This window comes from Eurytemora carolleeae, unplaced genomic scaffold, assembly GCF_000591075.1.
Source record: "Eurytemora carolleeae unplaced genomic scaffold, Eaff_2.0 scaffold1080, whole genome shotgun sequence".
NCBI lineage: Eukaryota > Metazoa > Arthropoda > Copepoda > Calanoida > Temoridae > Eurytemora > Eurytemora carolleeae.
Genome location: NW_019397152.1, coordinates 70066 through 89132, shown reverse-complemented (window position 1 = coordinate 89132; position 19067 = coordinate 70066). Strand labels below are relative to the sequence as shown.

General features: G+C 31.9%; 2 protein-coding genes across 3 annotated transcripts; one reads left to right on the top strand and one right to left on the bottom strand.

Moving 5' to 3' along the window:
• Nucleotides 1-1386: 1386 nt before the first annotated feature.
• Nucleotides 1387-3009, bottom strand: LOC111712364 (uncharacterized). Its single transcript, XM_023486947.1, has 3 exons — nt 2918-3009; nt 2261-2329; nt 1387-1703 (listed from the first exon to the last, which is right to left on the bottom strand). Exons 1-3 carry the CDS (start codon nt 2956-2958, stop codon nt 1460-1462), a joined length of 354 nt encoding a protein of 117 aa, XP_023342715.1. The 5' UTR covers nt 2959-3009; the 3' UTR covers nt 1387-1459.
• Nucleotides 3010-4725: 1716 nt separating this feature from the next.
• On the top strand, nt 4726-11258 carry LOC111712358 (endoglucanase 7). 2 transcript variants are annotated; one of them, XM_023486940.1, is made up of 8 exons: nt 4726-4979; nt 5401-5467; nt 6583-6670; nt 7953-7998; nt 8623-8807; nt 9746-9835; nt 9968-10086; nt 10948-11258. In XM_023486940.1, exons 1-8 carry the CDS (start codon nt 4922-4924, stop codon nt 11060-11062), a joined length of 768 nt encoding a protein of 255 aa, XP_023342708.1. In that variant the 5' UTR covers nt 4726-4921; the 3' UTR covers nt 11063-11258. The 2 variants fall into 2 exon arrangements, with proteins under 2 accessions (XP_023342708.1, XP_023342709.1); XM_023486941.1 differs by lacking the exons at nt 9746-9835; nt 9968-10086; nt 10948-11258 and adding an exon at nt 8990-9731 and having other exon boundaries at nt 4735-4979.
• Nucleotides 11259-19067: the final 7809 nt, after the last annotated feature.

The window sequence follows — 19067 nt, the reverse complement described above, 5'->3', positions numbered from 1 at the left end:
TGGGATGGAGTTGGGTATGTGATAAAACCTCTGAAATGTAGGCGTATGATATTCTCTAACTGTTATTTGTATTGAACAATTTCTTTTAAAAAATAGTAGATGTGTTTAAATTATATTAATGTTGCGCATTTTTGTTTGATATTAAAATGATGTACCTTGGGGAAGTTCCAGTTTGGTAAATTGTACATTTGAGAAGATTTAGGTGAGTAAAACATACACTTTGGAAAAAGTATGTAAAAAATATTTGAGCTGATAACATCTGTATTTGATTTGTTTGTGCAAAATTAAAATTATAGCATCACAGGGTAAAATAATAAATATTGATAGATATTGTGAATTAAGCTCTTAAAGTACATTGATTTTAAGACATTATTAACCAAAAAACTATTTTATTTTGAATCAATTCTAACTTTTCTTTTTCTTCCTGACAATGCTAGACCTAGATATTCTATAATATAAAGAAAATGTCCAAATGAAATCACAGAAAGGTGAGGGTATAAATTGTAATAGTAATACAACTCCTTTGTACATGAAAAGGTGGATAATTCCTCTAATGAAATTTTTGCATATTTTCTGGTAGCTTCAAAAAATATCCACGAAAAAAGAGATATGTGGGTACTGCATGGGTTATTTTGAAATGAGGGAGAGACTTATTTTGTAGTGGGAGTGTAACTATTATGTGGTGTGCCGCAAACGAAAATTTTGTAAAATTGAAATCGTAAAATTTTTGAATCTTTCTTTTCGGCAAAATTATGTTATTTTCACCATTAGCCCCTGTTTTGACCTAAAATATCCGCGTTTCAATATCTTTCTTCTTTCATCTTAAAAATAAAATAAAATAAAAATTAATCTTGTCATCGAAAATAAGTAATCTTGTTCAATTATTATTTTCTATTTTCTCATTATTCTGGTTTCTCATTATTCAAAAAGATTTTCAGGAATATCATTGAAAAGACGACATTTGAAGAATTTGAAGAAATCTGAGAATAAATTAAAAGAAGATAAGAAATTCAAATAATAATGAAAACGAAATAATTGATTCTAGCATTGATTATTGGCAAATTTCTTTTGAGAAATATGTTCCTAAACATCTGTATAATTTTACTTTATTTTTCGTCTTCGTTATTAAAGAATTAAAAAGAAACTAATTCTGAAAACGCATCCACCCTCAAAGTAGGAGTTTTGAACTTCGAATTTTCGCTAAAAATTAAGGATTTTCAGATCTTTAAAAAGTTTTACATGTCTCTTATGAATCCGAAAGAAGTTTTCTACAACACTGCATACTCAGTTCGACTACCGTACATAGCCGGTCTGTCCCTTTAACTCTTAATCTTTTCGGGAAATTTATCAAGATTTTCGTCACTTGCGCATTTTCGCTGCTACAAAAACAAGATTATTTACAACTTTATTATAAATACTTTTATACTATATTCTTTAAAAAAGATTACAATAAATGCACTTAATTTGCGACTGCGCACTCTCTATTTAGGTCCTTCTTCCTCTGATATCCTAACTGAAATATTCGTTCCTGATTATCCAGGAATACTTCTATTTTATTTGGAATACCGTTCAGAGCAAGATCACGTGCTGCTGAGGAGAGAAATGTTTGTGCTTCACGATCTTCTGTATCAAGGTCGGGGAGATCCGGGTCCACCTCGAGACAGACCAGGTTCAGGTGCTGGCAGCATTCATCACTCATTCGTCTTAAATAGTTGAAAAAAGATTGATTGGTCTGTAGATAATTAGGTTGATTGGTCTGTAGATAATTAGGTTGATTAGTCTGTAGATAATTAGGTTGATTGGTCTATAGATAATTAGGTTGATTGGTCTTAACTATATATTGATATTGCAAACTATGACTACTTGATTCAAAATAAATCAATAAGTTAAACTACAACTTAAACCATAAAACTTTGAAATATGAAGACGACTTTTAGACTCAAATTATGACTATAAATACTTAAACATTTTAATGAACATAAACACAGCAATTGTGCAGTGTACACAGACCAATTTTATATAATAAATGAATAAACGAGATACTGTGAAACTTGTTGCTTTTTAACATCATCAAGATTTCATGATTATAAAACTTGTATTTTCTTTATGAATAGAATAGTTGAACTCGGTAGATTCACGGAAATGTTGGATTCGGAAGTTGAGTGGGTTTACTGTTATAAGAAAAGCTCCAGACAAAGCTGGATTCCCAAGCAAGTAAAAATATAATTTAGTTAGATAAGTAAATCAATATTTTTCTTACGTTCTTGCAGTTGGAGAAGAACAAGCCTCGCCTTGTTTCTTACAATCATCAGACACAAAGTTTAAAGATCTGAGACAGAATTTAATGAATTTGAACTAGATCGCTAAACTACGTACCGTAGATTCAAATATGTACTTATTTATATAGTTAACACCTGTAGGACACGGTGAAATTCTGAAACACTGATACAATTGGAAAGTGGTTGAGTCCTCTCTAGAGTCTAGATAGGGATGGGCAGTTTTGACTTTTTTAAAACCTTCGTTTCGTTTTGTTAACGATGAAAAAAAATCGTTTTTATAAGGGATGAAACTAAGTTCATGATCACTTTAAAAAAACGATCGTTTGAAATAGAACGATCGTTTTGTAATAAAAACGATCATTTTGTGTGAAATGAAAACGATAGTTTTGGATAAAAACGACAATAAATTTTATTAAATTTAAATAAAAATGATATTTTTTGCTTCAAAACTTTAGTTTTCCGTTTCCAAAAAAATAAAACTAAGACTTTGTTTCTAGTTTTAGCAATTTTTTTCCTAAAAAGGAATGTAAGTTAGTTTTAAAGAATCCATAACGAAACTAAAAACGATCATTTTTCTGATCGTTTTAGAAAACTATACAAATACTCTAGACCTGGCTCAAATTCATTAAATCCAGTTCCTGGAAAGCTGAATACAGAAGAGAAGTATATATATCTTCATTGTCTGGATGGAGAGATTTAAATGACTGTAAATATAGGATAGATTGATCTTTTATAGACATGATGACGTCACCATTTTCTCTTTCTCATTCAGAGACGCAAAATTCTTCTAAAGTCAATATGTAAAGGTTGAAATGTTCTTGAACTTTGCTTGAAATTAACTTATTTTGTTTGGTAATTTTACAAGAGTTGGTTAAAATTTAGATTTTTAAATTTTTTTAAATGATTTTTTTATACAAAATTTTTGTGTGTAACTATTAATGTACTTTTCTAGGGTTTTACAACACTTATAAATATTCCTGAAATATTCCATCTAAATGGAGACTCTAAAAAGTTGAGGTTTAGATGAAAATGCCAAAGAAAAATGTAAATGAGACTTAGAGTAGGTTTGCTTTTTTGTACATTTCACACCATTTTTAATATAGATACATTTTATCTAAATTGAATATGTTCACGATTTTAAGTCCTGAACCTTGAAAGGAGAAAATCCTGATATTTCTTAATGCAATTCAAATTTTATGCAGATTTTAAGTAAGTCATGATTTCCAGTATTTAAGAGAAAACTAAAGTGTCTTTCTAAATTTCGACAAGCAGGACTTTAAGGAGAATTTGAAATCATATTTTGTTCATTAGAAATATTTTTAATTGCGGTTTCTCTATGAAGTGAACTGTAAACAAGCTAGGAAAACAACAATATCTTCAACAATACTAATCAGATAGAGGTTTAAAATCTTTTTATAGATTGAATGTCACGTAAAATTACAACAATAACAGTCCCTTTAAGAAACTGATGCATGTAAGTTGCAACTCAACTTTTACTTTTCATTTCTAAAATATTTTTAGGGGAAATAAAATTGCATTTTGAAGAGAAATCTAATAGTCATCCCTGGTATGCCTATATAAAATCGAGATTTATTCCATGAATTAACAATTCTGTTTTTACAACTTTGCACTATCATGAAAATTTCTCTTAAATGTTGACAAAAATAGTGGATTTTTTTTTCATAAATTGTAATCTGAACAAAATTCTTTACATAACACATCTTACACCAACACACACAGGGTTACCCACAAAGGATGAGACTGTAAAGATGACCTGAAAATCTTAAAATAATGCTGAAATAAGTCTTCTGCCTTGATTAAAGTCGTTTATTGGTTTATTTATTGATGCGACAAAGGAAGAAATAAGTTAACAGTTGCACGGACTCATCAATATAAGAAAACAGACAGTATAAATTGGGTAAAGTCGTCTCTGAAGTCTTATCCTCTGTGGGTATCCTGTACATACACAGTAAATACACACATATACACAATACCTAATATTTCGCTTCTATATTCTATATATAAGATTGAGCATGAGTATTCTGGTTTAATTCCAGAAAATCAACTTGTTTCTGAAGAGACAAAACAATTATAAAGGGTGTCCCTAGATGCTTTCAGTTCATTATAAAATGTACAGGGTGTCCCTAGATGCTTTCAGTTCATTATAAAATGTACAGGGTGTCCCTAGATGCTTTCAGTTCATTATAAAATGTACAGGGTGTCCCTAGATGCTTTCAGTTCATTATAAAATGTACAGGGTGTCTCTTAATTGTTGTGCTTCAATCCTAATTGATTAAAAAAATTTTGGCAAACTAAATTAATTGAAGACAGCATGTTATACTAATTTTTATGATTGAACAAGCAAAAAAATACTCAATAACTAAATTCTTAGGACACACTTTGCTGACAATATAAACCAATTATGCTGTTTTTCTTTCAGTATCAAAGAGAACCTAAAAGTTGTCAGAACACCAGAACGAGTTTCTGGTAGCCGTGTTTAAGGCTCCCTTCCGGAATCGAACCCTGATTCCCCGTTACCCGTCACACACCATAAATCATTTGTTGTTCTTCAATATTTTTAAAGTTTCAGTTTTGTAGTGAACGTAATTAACAGATGATTACTAATTAGTCTTGTTTGAAAAATGTTTTTGCTTCCTTGCATCCTTGTCTCAGGTCTCTTCGTCTTTCTGCCAATACAAGGTACACGTGAGAACAAAAATAGCCTAAAGAAATATCAAATATTTAAAAAAACTTTTGACAAAAATATTTTGAAACTATATTTTCGGGTTTCGAGCTCATTTGCTGTTGAAATGTCTCAATTGTCCTTGGTTGAACCTATTGTAAGATAAAAAAAATGTTTAAAACGATTAAAGAATCACTACATCTAAGAAATGCAGAGAACTATCAAACAAGTTGTTTTTGTTGGATAATTTCTGTGAAAGAAATGTTGGTACAAATTTCGCGCAGTTCTCTAAAAGACTATCGAACATTTCGCGAAAATTTAATTTTTCTATTAAATCATTAAAAATTCGCGAAAAGGAGTCTCAAAAAATTAAAAACTTGCTGTACAGTTTTGCATTCACATATCATTATATTGTTTGTTTTTTATTTGATGCTAAAGGTAGTTCAACTGAAGATAAAACCATGATATGTGAAGAAACAAAATACAACTATACTGAGGTTATCAGGTAATTTTATTCCAGATATTTAGTGATCTTATTTGATAATTATTATATTACATAATTTATATAATGAAGCTCTTTGCTCATGTATATGTATATAGCTGGCCAAACGTCTGGACCGAAGGGGCTGACTTTTTTTGAGGGAACCCATGAGTACGCCGGGGGTAAAAAACTATTTTTTAGTGTTTCGAAAGTTTCACGGACAACGCCGGGCACTTTCACTAGCATTTGATAATTTCAAAAAAGAAAAAAAACTATTTTAAAAGACACTGTCAAGTTCATTTCAAGAGACACTATGTTACCTTTTTCTGAACCAAACCAAAGGAAATATCCTTGTTTTTCTTTTTGAAAATTCTAAGTTTTAAATTCTTAAAAAAAATGCGGATTTACAATGAACTAAACAAATTAACCTGTCGCCTCCTGAAAGAAAAACGACAATAGCTTTATTTTTGTTTCTTGCAAAAAGGTTTTAAGGGTGTCGTTCAGCATCGGGCATAAGATAATGAAACTCTTCCAGTAGGGTGATTACAATAATAATAAAAATAAAATAAAAAGAATAAGCTTGTATTTTCGAATATCTATTTAAAAATAATTACAATAATGTTTTTTGCTCCTTTTCGTAAACATAAATACTTAGACCCAGAGTAATAAACCAACTCACTACAAAAAATACAGTTTTATACAATAAAAATGAAATGGATTTGGTCTCAGCATTTTCAGTAAAATCCCTGAAAGATGACGAAATAAGGATAAAAGGAACTGAGTTTTTGTCACAAACTCAAATTGTCTAATCCCTATATCTATATAATCTTATTATGTAAACCTGATATTTCAAGCTTAGATTGTTTAGTCTAACAGAATTTATAGTTTGAAATATCAAAGATCTACGGCATTGGGTAGCAAAGATATAGGGATTTATAGAAAAGTAAAGTTTGTGACAAAAACTCAGTTTCTTTGTTCTGGTGCCAAAGCGAGAAGCTTTATATTGCATTTCGCAAGGAGCTAATATCATGTAAGAATAAATTCCGTAGTCGTTTCTAAAGTCTCATACTTTTTGGGTAACCCTGCAGTATTCGTATTTTTAAGTAGCTGATAAATTCCTTTAATATTGCAATCTAAAGGATATCTCTGCTGTTCTATGAAGCGCAGAGGTCAGGTGATCTAACCCCTGCTAATCGGATTCCATGGAGAGCAGATTCATCTCTGTTGGTAGAGTAGAAATTATTTCACTTTTTTTAAAACGACATTTTAATTTTTTATCCTTGGACAAATGTCCTAAATTAAGCAATACATATAAGTAAAAGAAAACTTCGTTTTAAACAAGCAAAAAATAATTGAGTCTTTGCCATAAAGTCAAATTTTCTAATCCCTATAACTTTGCAACCTGGAGGGTGTAGTTCTTTAATATTCAAACTCTAATTTGTAAATATAAGAGAATTCATTGCGTTAAATATCTAAGGTCTACGACGTTGGGATGAAAAGATATAGGAATTTTGAGAAAGTTTGAGGCAAAGACTCAATTCCTTTGAAGACAATGTAATCATTTTCATCATTGATAACTTTATCGATCCATAACTTCTATCAAGGTATTCTTTTCTTTTTCTCTCCCCAAAAACACTAAACATTGAACCAAAATAGATTTAATTTGCTGATATTTGCCAAAAACAAGATTAAGTTTTATCGAATAAAGGAACTGAGTCTTTCCCACAAGCATAATTATTTTAATCCCTATAACTTTTCAAACTGATGGTGTAAACCTTAGATCTGCCAAACTTATTTGAAATATCTAAGGTCCGTTAATAAGCTTTATTTAAAACATAAACCAAATGAAGTTTTATCAGTTTTGAAAATGATTTCCATGACCTTTATAATTCTAAAAATGATGTCCATGACCTAAATAATTTGGAAAATGATGTCCATGACCTATATAATTTGGAAAATGATGTCCATGACCTATATAATTTGGAAAATGATGTCCATGACTTATATAATTTGAAAAATGATGTCCATCACCTATATTATTTTGAAAATGATGTCCATGACCTACGTAATTTGGAAAATGATGTCCATGACCTATATAATTTCGAAAATGATGTCCATGACCTAAGTAATTGGGAATATGATGTCCATGACCTATATAATTTGAAAAATGATGTCCACGACCTACAGTGAAACCCTTAATAACGAATACATCGGAAGAATTTATCAAATGTCGTTTTATACTATATTACGTAAATTTCAGTATTTGCGAAAATAAATAAATAGCCATGAATATGTGGAAACAGTTTTAAAGAGTTCCATATAATCATTTAATTTAAAAACTAAATATCTGCAACATTCCATTATCAGAAAGTGAAGAATACGACATTTGATGAATTCTTTCGATGTATTCCTTATTAAGGGTTTCACTGTATATAAATTTGAAAATGATGAACATGATGTCCAGGACCTATGTAATTTGGAAAATGATGTCCATGACCTATTTGTTCAGGATAAAGGGGACGACGGTGAGGATCTTGTTGGAGGTTATCACGATGGTAAGGTCTCATAACATAATATTTCCGATGTAATCTTAAGTGACCCACTATCTTTAAAGTCAAATATCCGACTCATATTACACGGTTACTTAGACACTTCTCTCAAAAAAATTGCTTTAGCGGCCAAGTATTATTTGACTTGAATCAAGGGTTTATAATGTAAACTCAATATTGCTGACCCCCCCTCCTGATACTTTAATGTTCATAGGTACCCTTTAAATCTTTGTCTTAGATAAACTGAATAGGATATTCTTGTTTTATTCTTTCTGAAATTATACCTTTTTTACTTATCTTCCTTATTGTTAATCTGAAGTCTTAAAAATATACTTTAACATATTCAAAATAGTCTGAAAAGTCTTTTTAATTAACTTAATTATTTAGCTGGAGATTATGTAAAGTTTGGGTTCTACTTAATTATTTAGCTGGAGATTATGTAAAGTTTGAGTTCTACTTGATTATTTTGCTGGAGATTATGTAAAGCTTGAGTCTACTTAATTATTTAGCTGGAGATTATGTAAAGCTTGAGTCTACTTAATTATTTTGCTGGAGATTATGTAAAGCTTTAGTCTACTTAATTATTTAGCTGGAGATTATGTAAAGTTTGGGTTCTACTTAACTATTTAGCTGGAGATTATGTAAAGTTTGGATTCCCCCTGGCCTCAGCATTAACTGTTCTGAGTTGGGGAGGTTTGACCTTCATGTCTGGATATCAGGAAGCGGGTCAGCTTGGATACCTTGAAGATGCTGTAAAATGGGGCACTGATTATATAATTAAAGCACATGTGGAGGACAACGTGTTTTATTGCCAGGTCAGATTTACGAAACATGGTTCAAGAACACTTCATTGTTATTCATTTGGAAACATATTGGAATTATTAGAATTAAACACTTTTAAAGGTTGGGAGTGGGGAGATTGATCATGATTATCCAGTATATATCTAAAGGTTGGGAGTGGGGAGATTGATCATGATTACCAAGGTTATATTTAAAGGTTGGGAGTGGAGAGATTGATCATGATTATCCAGGATATATTTAAAGGTTGGGAGTGGAGAGATTGATCATGATTACCTAGGATATATTTAAAGGTTGGGAGTGGGGAGATTGATCATGATTACCTAGGATATATTTAAAGGTTGGGAGTGGGGAGATTGATCATGATTACCAAGGTTATATTTAAAGGTTGGGAGTGGAGAGATTGATCATGATTATCCAGGGTATATGTAAAGGTTGGGAGTGGAGAGATTGATCATGATTACCTAGGATATATTTAAAGGTTGGGAGTGGAGAGATTGATCATGATTATCCAGGGTATATGTAAAGGTTGGGAGTGGGGAGATTGATCATGATTATCCTGGATATATTTAAAGGTTGGGAGTGGAGAGATTGATCATGATTACCTAGGATATATTTAAAGGTTGGGAGTGGGGAGATTGATCATGATTATCCTGGATATATTTAAAGGTTGGGAGTGGGGAGATTGATCATATCATGATTACCTAGGATATATTTAAAGGTTGGGAGTGGAGAGATTGATCATGATTACCTAGGATATATTTAAAGGTTGGGAGTGGAGAGATTGATCATGATTACCTAGGATACATTTAAAGGTTGGGAGTGGAGAGATTGATCAAGATTATCCAGGATATATTTAAAGGTTGGGAGTGGGAAGATTGATCATGATTATCAGGATACATGTAAATGTTGGGAGTGGAGAGATTGATCATGATTACCTAGGATATATTGAAAGGTTGGGAGTGGAGAGATTGATCATGATTATCCTGGTAGACCTGAAGACATGAATATAACAAGACCTGCATTCAAGCTTACTCCTGAAAAAGTAAGCAAAAAATAAATTAAAAGCTTACTAGATTTTCCAAATTTAAATACTGAAACTATTATTATTAAAGATGTGGCTCAGGCAAATATATAAAAATACCGTTATGAATCGAACTAGTTCCTGTTTGTTTAGCCTGGTTCTGATTGTGCTGGTGAAAGTGCAGCTGCTCTAGCCGCAGCATCCCTTCTCCTAAAGCCTAGATACCCAGAATATGCTGCTCATCTTATTAAACATGCGCAACAACTTTTTAGGATTAAAAACTTAGCTTTTATAGTTGCTTTTTGGAAATGATTGTCACAGCAATCCAATATTATTTTAGGTCACTCTGAAAAGATGAGACTTTTTTTAAATGGATGTCTGCACGCGTTTCATATTATTCAGGGTAACCTCAAAAGATGAGTCTTTGATGACGACCTATAACTCTTAGAATATTACGATCTGAAGTTTCATATGTTAATTTAACATTCTTAATAACTTTTTAGGATTAAAAACTTATTTTGATTGATAAGATGTAAATTTTTCCAAAATTAGCTTTTAGTGTGGCTTTTTTGAAATAGTTGTCACAACAATTCAATATTATTCAGCTGGTCACTCTCAGTCTCAAAGGGTGACATTTTTATTACGACCTAATGTAACGGTCTGAAGGTTAAGTTTGATGTTTTGCCTTTCTCCTTGAGTCTAGATAGTAGATATCCAATGATCCATCATATGCTGCTAAGTTTATTCAACAAATTTTAAAGATTTAAAATTTTACTAAAATATTTCACCTTTTAGCTTTATTTTGTTTCATGATTCTTAATTACTTTTCAGAATCATAATTCAACCAAATGTTTTGCCATTTTTTATGGACAGGGTTACCCACAAAGAATAAGACTTCAGAGACGACTATACGGATTTAATACTGTATCTTTCCTTTTCCTTATATTCATGATTCACTGCAACTATATAAACTTGTTTCTTTCTTTGTCACAGCAATAAAACCTTAATAAAAATAAACTGTATTTAAGCAATATACTCTAATCGTCATTTGTAAAAATTTCAGATCGTCTTTACAATCTCGTCCTTTGTGTTTAACCCTCTAGATAAGATAAGTTTTTATCAAACAATAACAGATTTGCAAACACATACAGAGGACTGTACTCAGATAGCATAGAGGATGCCAAAAAATTCTATAGGTTAGAGGGATTGTCGTCGTTGTTTAAAGTGACCCTCCAGTTAAAAAGTTGATGAACAACAGCATTCTTTAAATCTATATTTAAGCAGCAATGGGGATGATATCGTCGTTTTTTTTAAAGAAAGTTTTTAATTCTAACAATTTTCTCTCTGTTGCATTTTCGTCACTTTTGCTCAAACAATGGTTTAAAGAGTATTGTTGTGAATCGTGAATGCCCCCTTTTTAAACTAAGGGAGGGTAACTTAAAAAGTAGAAAAATCCTAAATGATTGTTGTTGTTATTTAAATTAATCTTTTTATTTTACACATCAAGTGGAATATATTGAAAATCTAAGTCACTGGGTTATTAAGTGAAATTATTTACTGTACAAACATGTATTCTGGAATACACTATGAACTCGGATTTTTTCAGTGGCAAAAAACTAGTTTAGCGGTCTGTTACATTCAATTTAATTAGGCTTATGTCGAAACAGTAATTTATAGTTTCGACATGAGAGGGAGAGAGGGGGGGGGGGAATAGCCCAGGCTTGATTTTTTTACCTTGCTCCATTATATCTTTATATGTGTAACTATATAACTCTGGACTGCGTCTAAGGTTTGAATACTTGGTTCAATTTCATGTTTCGGTTCAAGTCCAGTTTCGATTGCGTTTGTTTACAAACAATGAATATACAATTTTACAGCCACCCAAATAGATTATCAAGTACAATAGGTGGCAACAGAAAAATGGATCAATTATACACGACGTCACAAGCGTCAAATATAACAAGGAAAACGAAATTTTCTCACATTATTTGACATGTTTTTCAAGATTAAATAAAAAGTGTGAAAACAAAAAATAAATAAGACATTAAATTGCAACTTTTTCACTGTAAGATAAGCTCTTTATTCTAAAATTATCACTATTATTAATAATTATGTTGGACACAAAAACCGAGTTTACACTTGTGATGTAAGAATACAGCTGTACTGAAAGTGCACAAATACTACGTTGCCATCTATTGTACTTAACAATCTATTTGCAGCGGCCGAAAGGTAGTTCATTGTATAATGTATATGGACTCACCTACCTTGACATTTTCCAAGAGTATAATGCTGAAAATCTGAAATCTTTCATGGTTACCTTTATGAATAGGTCATGTCACTATTTTAAATGGAGACTCACGTGAGAACAGTTCTTTTAAAAACTTTTCTTTTTTATTTCAGACTTCAATTTGTAAATTGGAACCCCTTTATTCAGCATATTATTAATATTTTATTTCTAACTTGACATAAGGCCCTTGCATAACAAAATTTAATTGTCAATTGTCAATAGCTTCTTAAGAAGATTAAACTGTAAAACTTCGAATTGGTTAAAACTGTTCTTTATCTGTAAAATGCACAGCTTCAAAGTAGGAAATATATTTTGATGTGTTCAACATCATCATTGTAGGACAACTTATTGAAACCAAATTTTCCTTAATGCACTTGGTATTTAATGAAATCGTTGACCACACGCTTGATTTCTCTATAATTAAATGCCATCAATCAAAATGACTCTCATCAAGTTATAAATAAAGAGAGTTGATAAATAAAATCAGACAGAAAAAATATTGAAACATCATAAAAACATAAATTTTACTTTTAACGTCTAATCTCATAGCTGAAGGTAAAATATAAAAGCGGTTTAGTCATCAAATTTTCTTCAACCCTATCCCTGCTGGGGTCAATTTGACCCCCCCTCCAAATCACATGTTTGATGTCCATATATGACAAATGATCCTTTGAAAGCTCTTATGCTTTACTTTTTTAGAATCTGCAAAAAAAAATTTGCAAATTTCCAATAATGGATTTTTTTTAGCAAAATCCAGTTATATAGTAAAAATGTTTGAAAATAAAATGTCCAAAAAAGGATAAAATATACATTTTTGACAAGCCCCCTTCACCATGTCATTTCATATAAGGAAAAATTTTGCAAAATTTTTAACAACTTGATGTGTAATTAAGGAAAACTAAAAATGTGCAAACTTCTTTTGACGGGTTGTGTGCAAATAATTTGCAAAAATTTCTTTGCGAAACTAAAGCAATCCATTTCTAATGTCAGAGGCTTTCCAAAAAGCTAAAAATTATCAAAATCTGACAACTATAAGTGGGTCAAAAGATAGATTTAGTTTGTTTCTGAAAAAGTTGTCATTCAGGCAGTGTGCCTGAAGACTCAGGCAGTTAGTATAAAAGCCCGGGTCTAGACCTAAAGGGAGGGCTATGAATATTTAGGAAAAAATTTCCATGCCTTAATTTAAATAACACATGAAGACAAGAAAATCGACAAACCTAGCTTTGCTAGTTTCTTGCTGAAATATATAATATAAGAGAATATTATAAATTGATAGACTTAGGTTGCGACCCTGAATTCTTTCTTGTAAACATAGCTTCTCATTGTGATAGTGATATTACGAATGCAATGGCTCCCAGCAAAATATTACACATTCAAGTCGGAAAAGTTTTCTCAGTCTAAGGTGTTTGACCAAAATCATAGTAAACATGTCATTATTTCACATTATTTCATGTCTTATTTCACATAAATTTCACTAGAATGGGATCATTCATTTTATTGGCGTACTGTCCCGGTTTGCCTTACATAGTCAGTAATTGTACTGTACAGATTGTTCTAGCCCGGTTCTTGAAATAAACCATATTGGCGTACTGTCCCGGTTTGCCTTACATAGTCAGTAATTGTACTGTACAGATTGTTCTAGCCCGGTTCTTGAAATAAACCATATTGGCGTACTGTCCCGGTTTGCCTTACATAGTCAGTAATTGTACTGTACAGATTGCTTCAGCTGGTAAAAAGTCGGAACTTGAAAAGAACTAACGTTTACTGTGATTTTATAATAATCATTAAAATTTAGGTTGATATTTTATGAAAAGATGTTATTTGCTGTTAAGATCAAATTTGTTTTCAAATTTAAGTTTCCAAGTAAGTCGATATTAGGCTGTTGAGAAAATATTTGAAATGTGTGCAGCTTAGAAGCTGAGTTCTCATTGGTAGCCAAGGTATTGCTGGGCAACCTTAACAAAATTGTCTTTAATCTTGTACACAGAGAATATTACTCTTATATTTTAGACTTCTTAATTCCATCTGTATAAAAGCCAGAATAACTTCAGAAAGCACTATGTTGTTAACTAGCTCTCGTAGCAATCTGAAAGAGACAAAAGCCTTGAATTTTTTTTCTCGAGAAAATAAAAGTTGCATTTGTTAAATATTAAAGTTCAAAAAAGAAATTATGCTTTTGTTGTGACCAACATTACCTTAAAAAGAGAATCCTACTAAGTATTCACCATTACCATGCAACATAAAACATTGATGAAATGTTTGTGTGTTACTGTATATATCTGCTTGATGGTTTTTGTTCCTGCCCTGCCAAGCTACTACACATTCTGCATCAATACTATTGGATTTATAATAACAACCCTTGCTTGTGAATTCCTGATACAGTTCCTGAATACAAGACCTACCCAAAATAAGAATATTCTGAACAGGATTCTAGCCCTTAGTGTTATATTTCACCTTCTTGGAGTTGCCCAAAACTTTATAATATCCTTAATTGCCTGCTTCTTCACATCCAGTATGAGCAAGCTTGCTGATATGTATCCACTTATAACTCTGTTTTTTCTGTCTTCAAGAAATATTGTCATTGCAGCATTGTGTTCTATGTGCTGCCTATCTGCTGGAAGACTGCTGCTGTTTACAAATCCAGTTATTTTCATCAGCTTAAACTCCTACACTGGAGTTCTTCTGACCGGGGTTATGAGCATTCTTGGGATCTCTGCAGACCACTTGTGTAAATGGTTGACGTGTAGCAGAGATCAACTAAGAGAAAACATGGTGTTCATAACTTTCAGAGCTGGTATTGGAATCCAAACAGAAACAAGCTCAAACTGCACAGTAACAACTAGTCTGCAGAACAACAACATTACACAACCTAAGGATAATACAGATGTCGACCAATGTATAGATATACCAATACTTAAATTAGGCGGAGCTTGCTTCCTTTTCTTAGAGGCATCCAAGCTTGTGTATACAATTGCCAAGGAGTATTCTCAGCATAGAAAAGAATCAAAAATAACTCATGCAGCAGCAAATTCTCAGGAAATTGTGCTGTCCAAGATAACTCCAAAACAAAAATTAAAAAGATCAGAATCTCTTCCAGAAATCTCTGTATCAGTCAGCAAAAAGAAAAGAAGAATGTCTCTACAAATAATAGGAGCTTCCACCAGCTCTGTCAAAGGCCCAACCCCAAAAGAAAAACCTGAAAAAAGTCCAAGACCTCGTAAGAAATATCTAAAGAGGATCTTGAAACAGCTCTGTGTACGAACCTCAAGTCTGTTCACTGTATTTGTAATTATTGGTCTAATCGTTCTTATCAATGCTTCTATTTCAAATGATGGATCTGTACAGCTCAGTGTAACAGCATTTCTTGTCACTGAAAGTCTGATCATGTTCACACTTGTACCTCTACTTTGTGTATTTGATAAAGACATAGTGATACATTTCAAGGAACAGTTTGATTTTCCTAACTTGTAAGATATGAGAGTCACAGTTAAAATAAATAGGATTTAACTTAAATGTTCACCCTATCCCTGCTGGGGTACTTGAATCCCATGTTTGATGTCCAAATATAACAAATGATACATCATTGTAAAGCTCTTATGCTATGCTTTCAGAATATACGAAAAATTAGCAAATTTACAAAATTTGTTTCGCAAAATACAGTAAAATAAAAATGTTTGCAAAAATATGTCAAAAAAGGATAAAATATACATTTTTGAAAAGCCCTTGGCCATGCCAATTCAAGTATGCAAAAAATAACCGGATGTGTAATTAAGAAAAACTGAAAATGTGCAAATATCTTTTCACAGTGTTTATGTAAATAATTTGCTATATTTTATTTGCAAAACTTGTGCAATCCATTTTCTTATGTAAAAAGATTTCCAAAAAGCAAAAAATTATCAAAATTTGAAAAAGTAGTCATTCACGCAATGTGCCTGAAGACTCAGGCGGTTAGCAGAAAAACCGGGTTTTAAACCTACATGGAGGGCTAGGAGTACTTAGGAAAAGTCAGAAAATTTTAACAGCCTAAGACCAATATTTTTAAACCCTATTCCCGCTNCCCCCCCCAAGCAGGAATAGGGTTAAGTTGGAAATTTTTTTAAAATTAATTTTCTAAGAACATATAACTGTTAAAAAAAGTGTATTTGTTTTTGTTGAACAATAAATGTTTTCTAAATTCATACTTATGTAAAATGTAATTTTATTTTTCTCTGGGAGTTTAGTTACCCTTTAAGGGGAGACCATGGACTTACAACATACAACAAAATTCAAAATTTAACTTTTTGCTTCACAATCTATAGAAATGAGTTATTGTGTTAGAAATTGAGAAGAAAAAAAAATTTTAAAAGAAGGTAGTTAGTTGTTAGTTGAAGTTAGTTAAAAACTTAATGGTTGCCCAATTATGGCACTTTCTGCAGCAGACAAAAGTCTTAAATTTTTATTAAATTTTTACAACAACATTTTGAAACACCAAACTCACCTTCTAGTTGTCTACTTTCACAAAAAGTGAGTCAAAGAGTAATTGGTTCTTCCCAGGGAACGCAAATAGTCCAGTTCCTTCATAGTAAACTACCATATATGCATGATTTTACTCTGTCTCTAATACTTATGTTATACCAACCAATCTTTTCTTGGAAATTAAATATCTCTATTTGTCTTCAGACTTATCTCTAGTGGTTAAATATTGAAGTCTACAAGCTATCAGGCTCTTGAGAAAATATGTGGATGTTACACAAGCACACTCCACTGCAGACAATCTGTCCTTGGTAACAAAGTTATCACTTGGCAACCTAAACAAACATGATCTGAGCATGCACACAGAGAAAAATATCTTATTTTTGAACTTGATTAATCATAGGGTATACAAATTAATATTATTTAAAGGTGAACTAGTTGCTGCCTAACTCAGGTACAAAAGCATCACAAACTCGGGAATTGAGAATGATCTGCTAAATTCACACCAGCCCACCCTATCCTAATAATGTACTGGGATTAGTCCCGCCCCATGATTGGCTGTATTTCAATAATTCACCTAGTTCAATTCCACCGTGTTTGTCTTGTTAATGGGATGGCATATATATCTTATCACCAACATGTAAAAAATTTATTATTTGCTCAATGGTTCATCCATTTTGAAACATGTTTTAACATTTATCTATATTTTGATATGTTTCAAGTAAGTGTACAGTAAATGTTTAGTTTTAAATTTAAAAATTAGAATAAAGTCATGTCACAGTTGTTCATGATCACCAAAGTATAGAACTGCAGGGACCTACTCTTTTCATGATCACCAAAGTATAGAACTGCAGGGACCTAATCTTTTCAAAATTGGATCAGTACTTTAAAATTCCCATAGTGGTCGGTACTATCTTGGTCGGTACTAACTTGGTCCTGGTCGGTACTACCTTCATCAATACAACCTTGGTTAGTACAACCTTGGTCAGTACTACCTTGGTCGGTACTACATTGGTCTGTACTACCTTGGTGGGTACTACCTTGGTCCATACTACCTTGGTCGGTACTACCTTGGTCGGTACTACCTTGGTCCATACTACCTTGGTCAGTATACCTTAGTCAGTATTACCTTGGTCGGTACTACCATGGTCGGTACTACCTTGGTCCATACTACTTTGGTCGGTACTACCTTGATAAGTACTATTTTGGTAGGTTGAGGAGGTTGAGGGGGAGAGGGTTGTAAATAGGGGAGTAGTAGATAGAGAAATATTCGTTATATAGAATCTAGATGGTATCTTGGACCCCTGTTGATATATAGTAGACTCTCAACACCGGTTATCTATATACAGGGGTGTACTCATGGACAATATTTGATATTTATACATATTAATTGATTTCATGCTTTGGACTTTTCTTATGTTAAATCTGAATATTGCATGGTTGATCATGAAATGAATACCCCTGAATTATTAGTAAAATACTGCACACCTGTTTACAAATCTAGATTTTTATCTTCTCTGCCTTCAAAATCTGCGCTAGAGACACAACATGGTTTAGAATAATTAAACGATATTTTATGATTTTTTTTGGTTTGTTCATGCATATCTTTCCAAAAAAACTCTTTTAAATATTTATTGCCTTAAAATTAAGACAGTATACCTAACAAGTGAAAAGTTAGGAATCAGGCGGCAGGCGTAAAAGCCTTGACATGTGAAGCCTAAAGTGAATGATAAGGAAAGGATAAGAAAAGAAGAAGTATATATTCTGCTACCAACACGTTTTGAGTTTTGTCAAAAAATAGCAGAGAGTGGGTGGAATTTTGTCCACCCCCCTGAACATAGGAATAGGGCTACATGGATAGGTAGAGCTAGATGGATAGGTAGAGCTAGAAGTTTGAAAATATTTGAGGTTTGAAGGTTTGCGCCCTTTTTGTATAAAACTATTGTTGCATGGGCGACGTATGTTCTAACATAAAAATATTGTTTGATTTGTAATTTTTACAGTTCAGGGCGTAGCATGTATACATTGTACAGACTACAAACGTGTATACATTGTAGCATGTATAAATTGTACAGACTACAAACGTGTAAGGAAATATATTAATTTTTTGGTAAAATAACTTTAATAGATGTGTTACACTAATTATGTAAGTGATTTTTGCAACAAAAAAACGTGCAAATGAGATAAAATGGAAAAAATGTTTGTAGACAAAAAACTACGATAAATGCTGTTTTGATTGTTATTATTTTCTCATGAACTATTTTATGATAATATTTTCTAGCTCTGCAACACTACAAACTAGACAGAATTCATGGGACAAAGAGAAAAATCTCTGGCTTTTTTATGATGCTATTTGCACATGATATTCAATTGTTGCAGTAGAATGTTTGTTTACATATCTATCAAGAAGTGTGTTTACTTTCCGCCCTCCAGTCGCATGAATATTATTTACATTATCTTCTATCATTAATTCCCATATTCAGTTGATGATACCCCCACCCCCTAGCTTTCAGA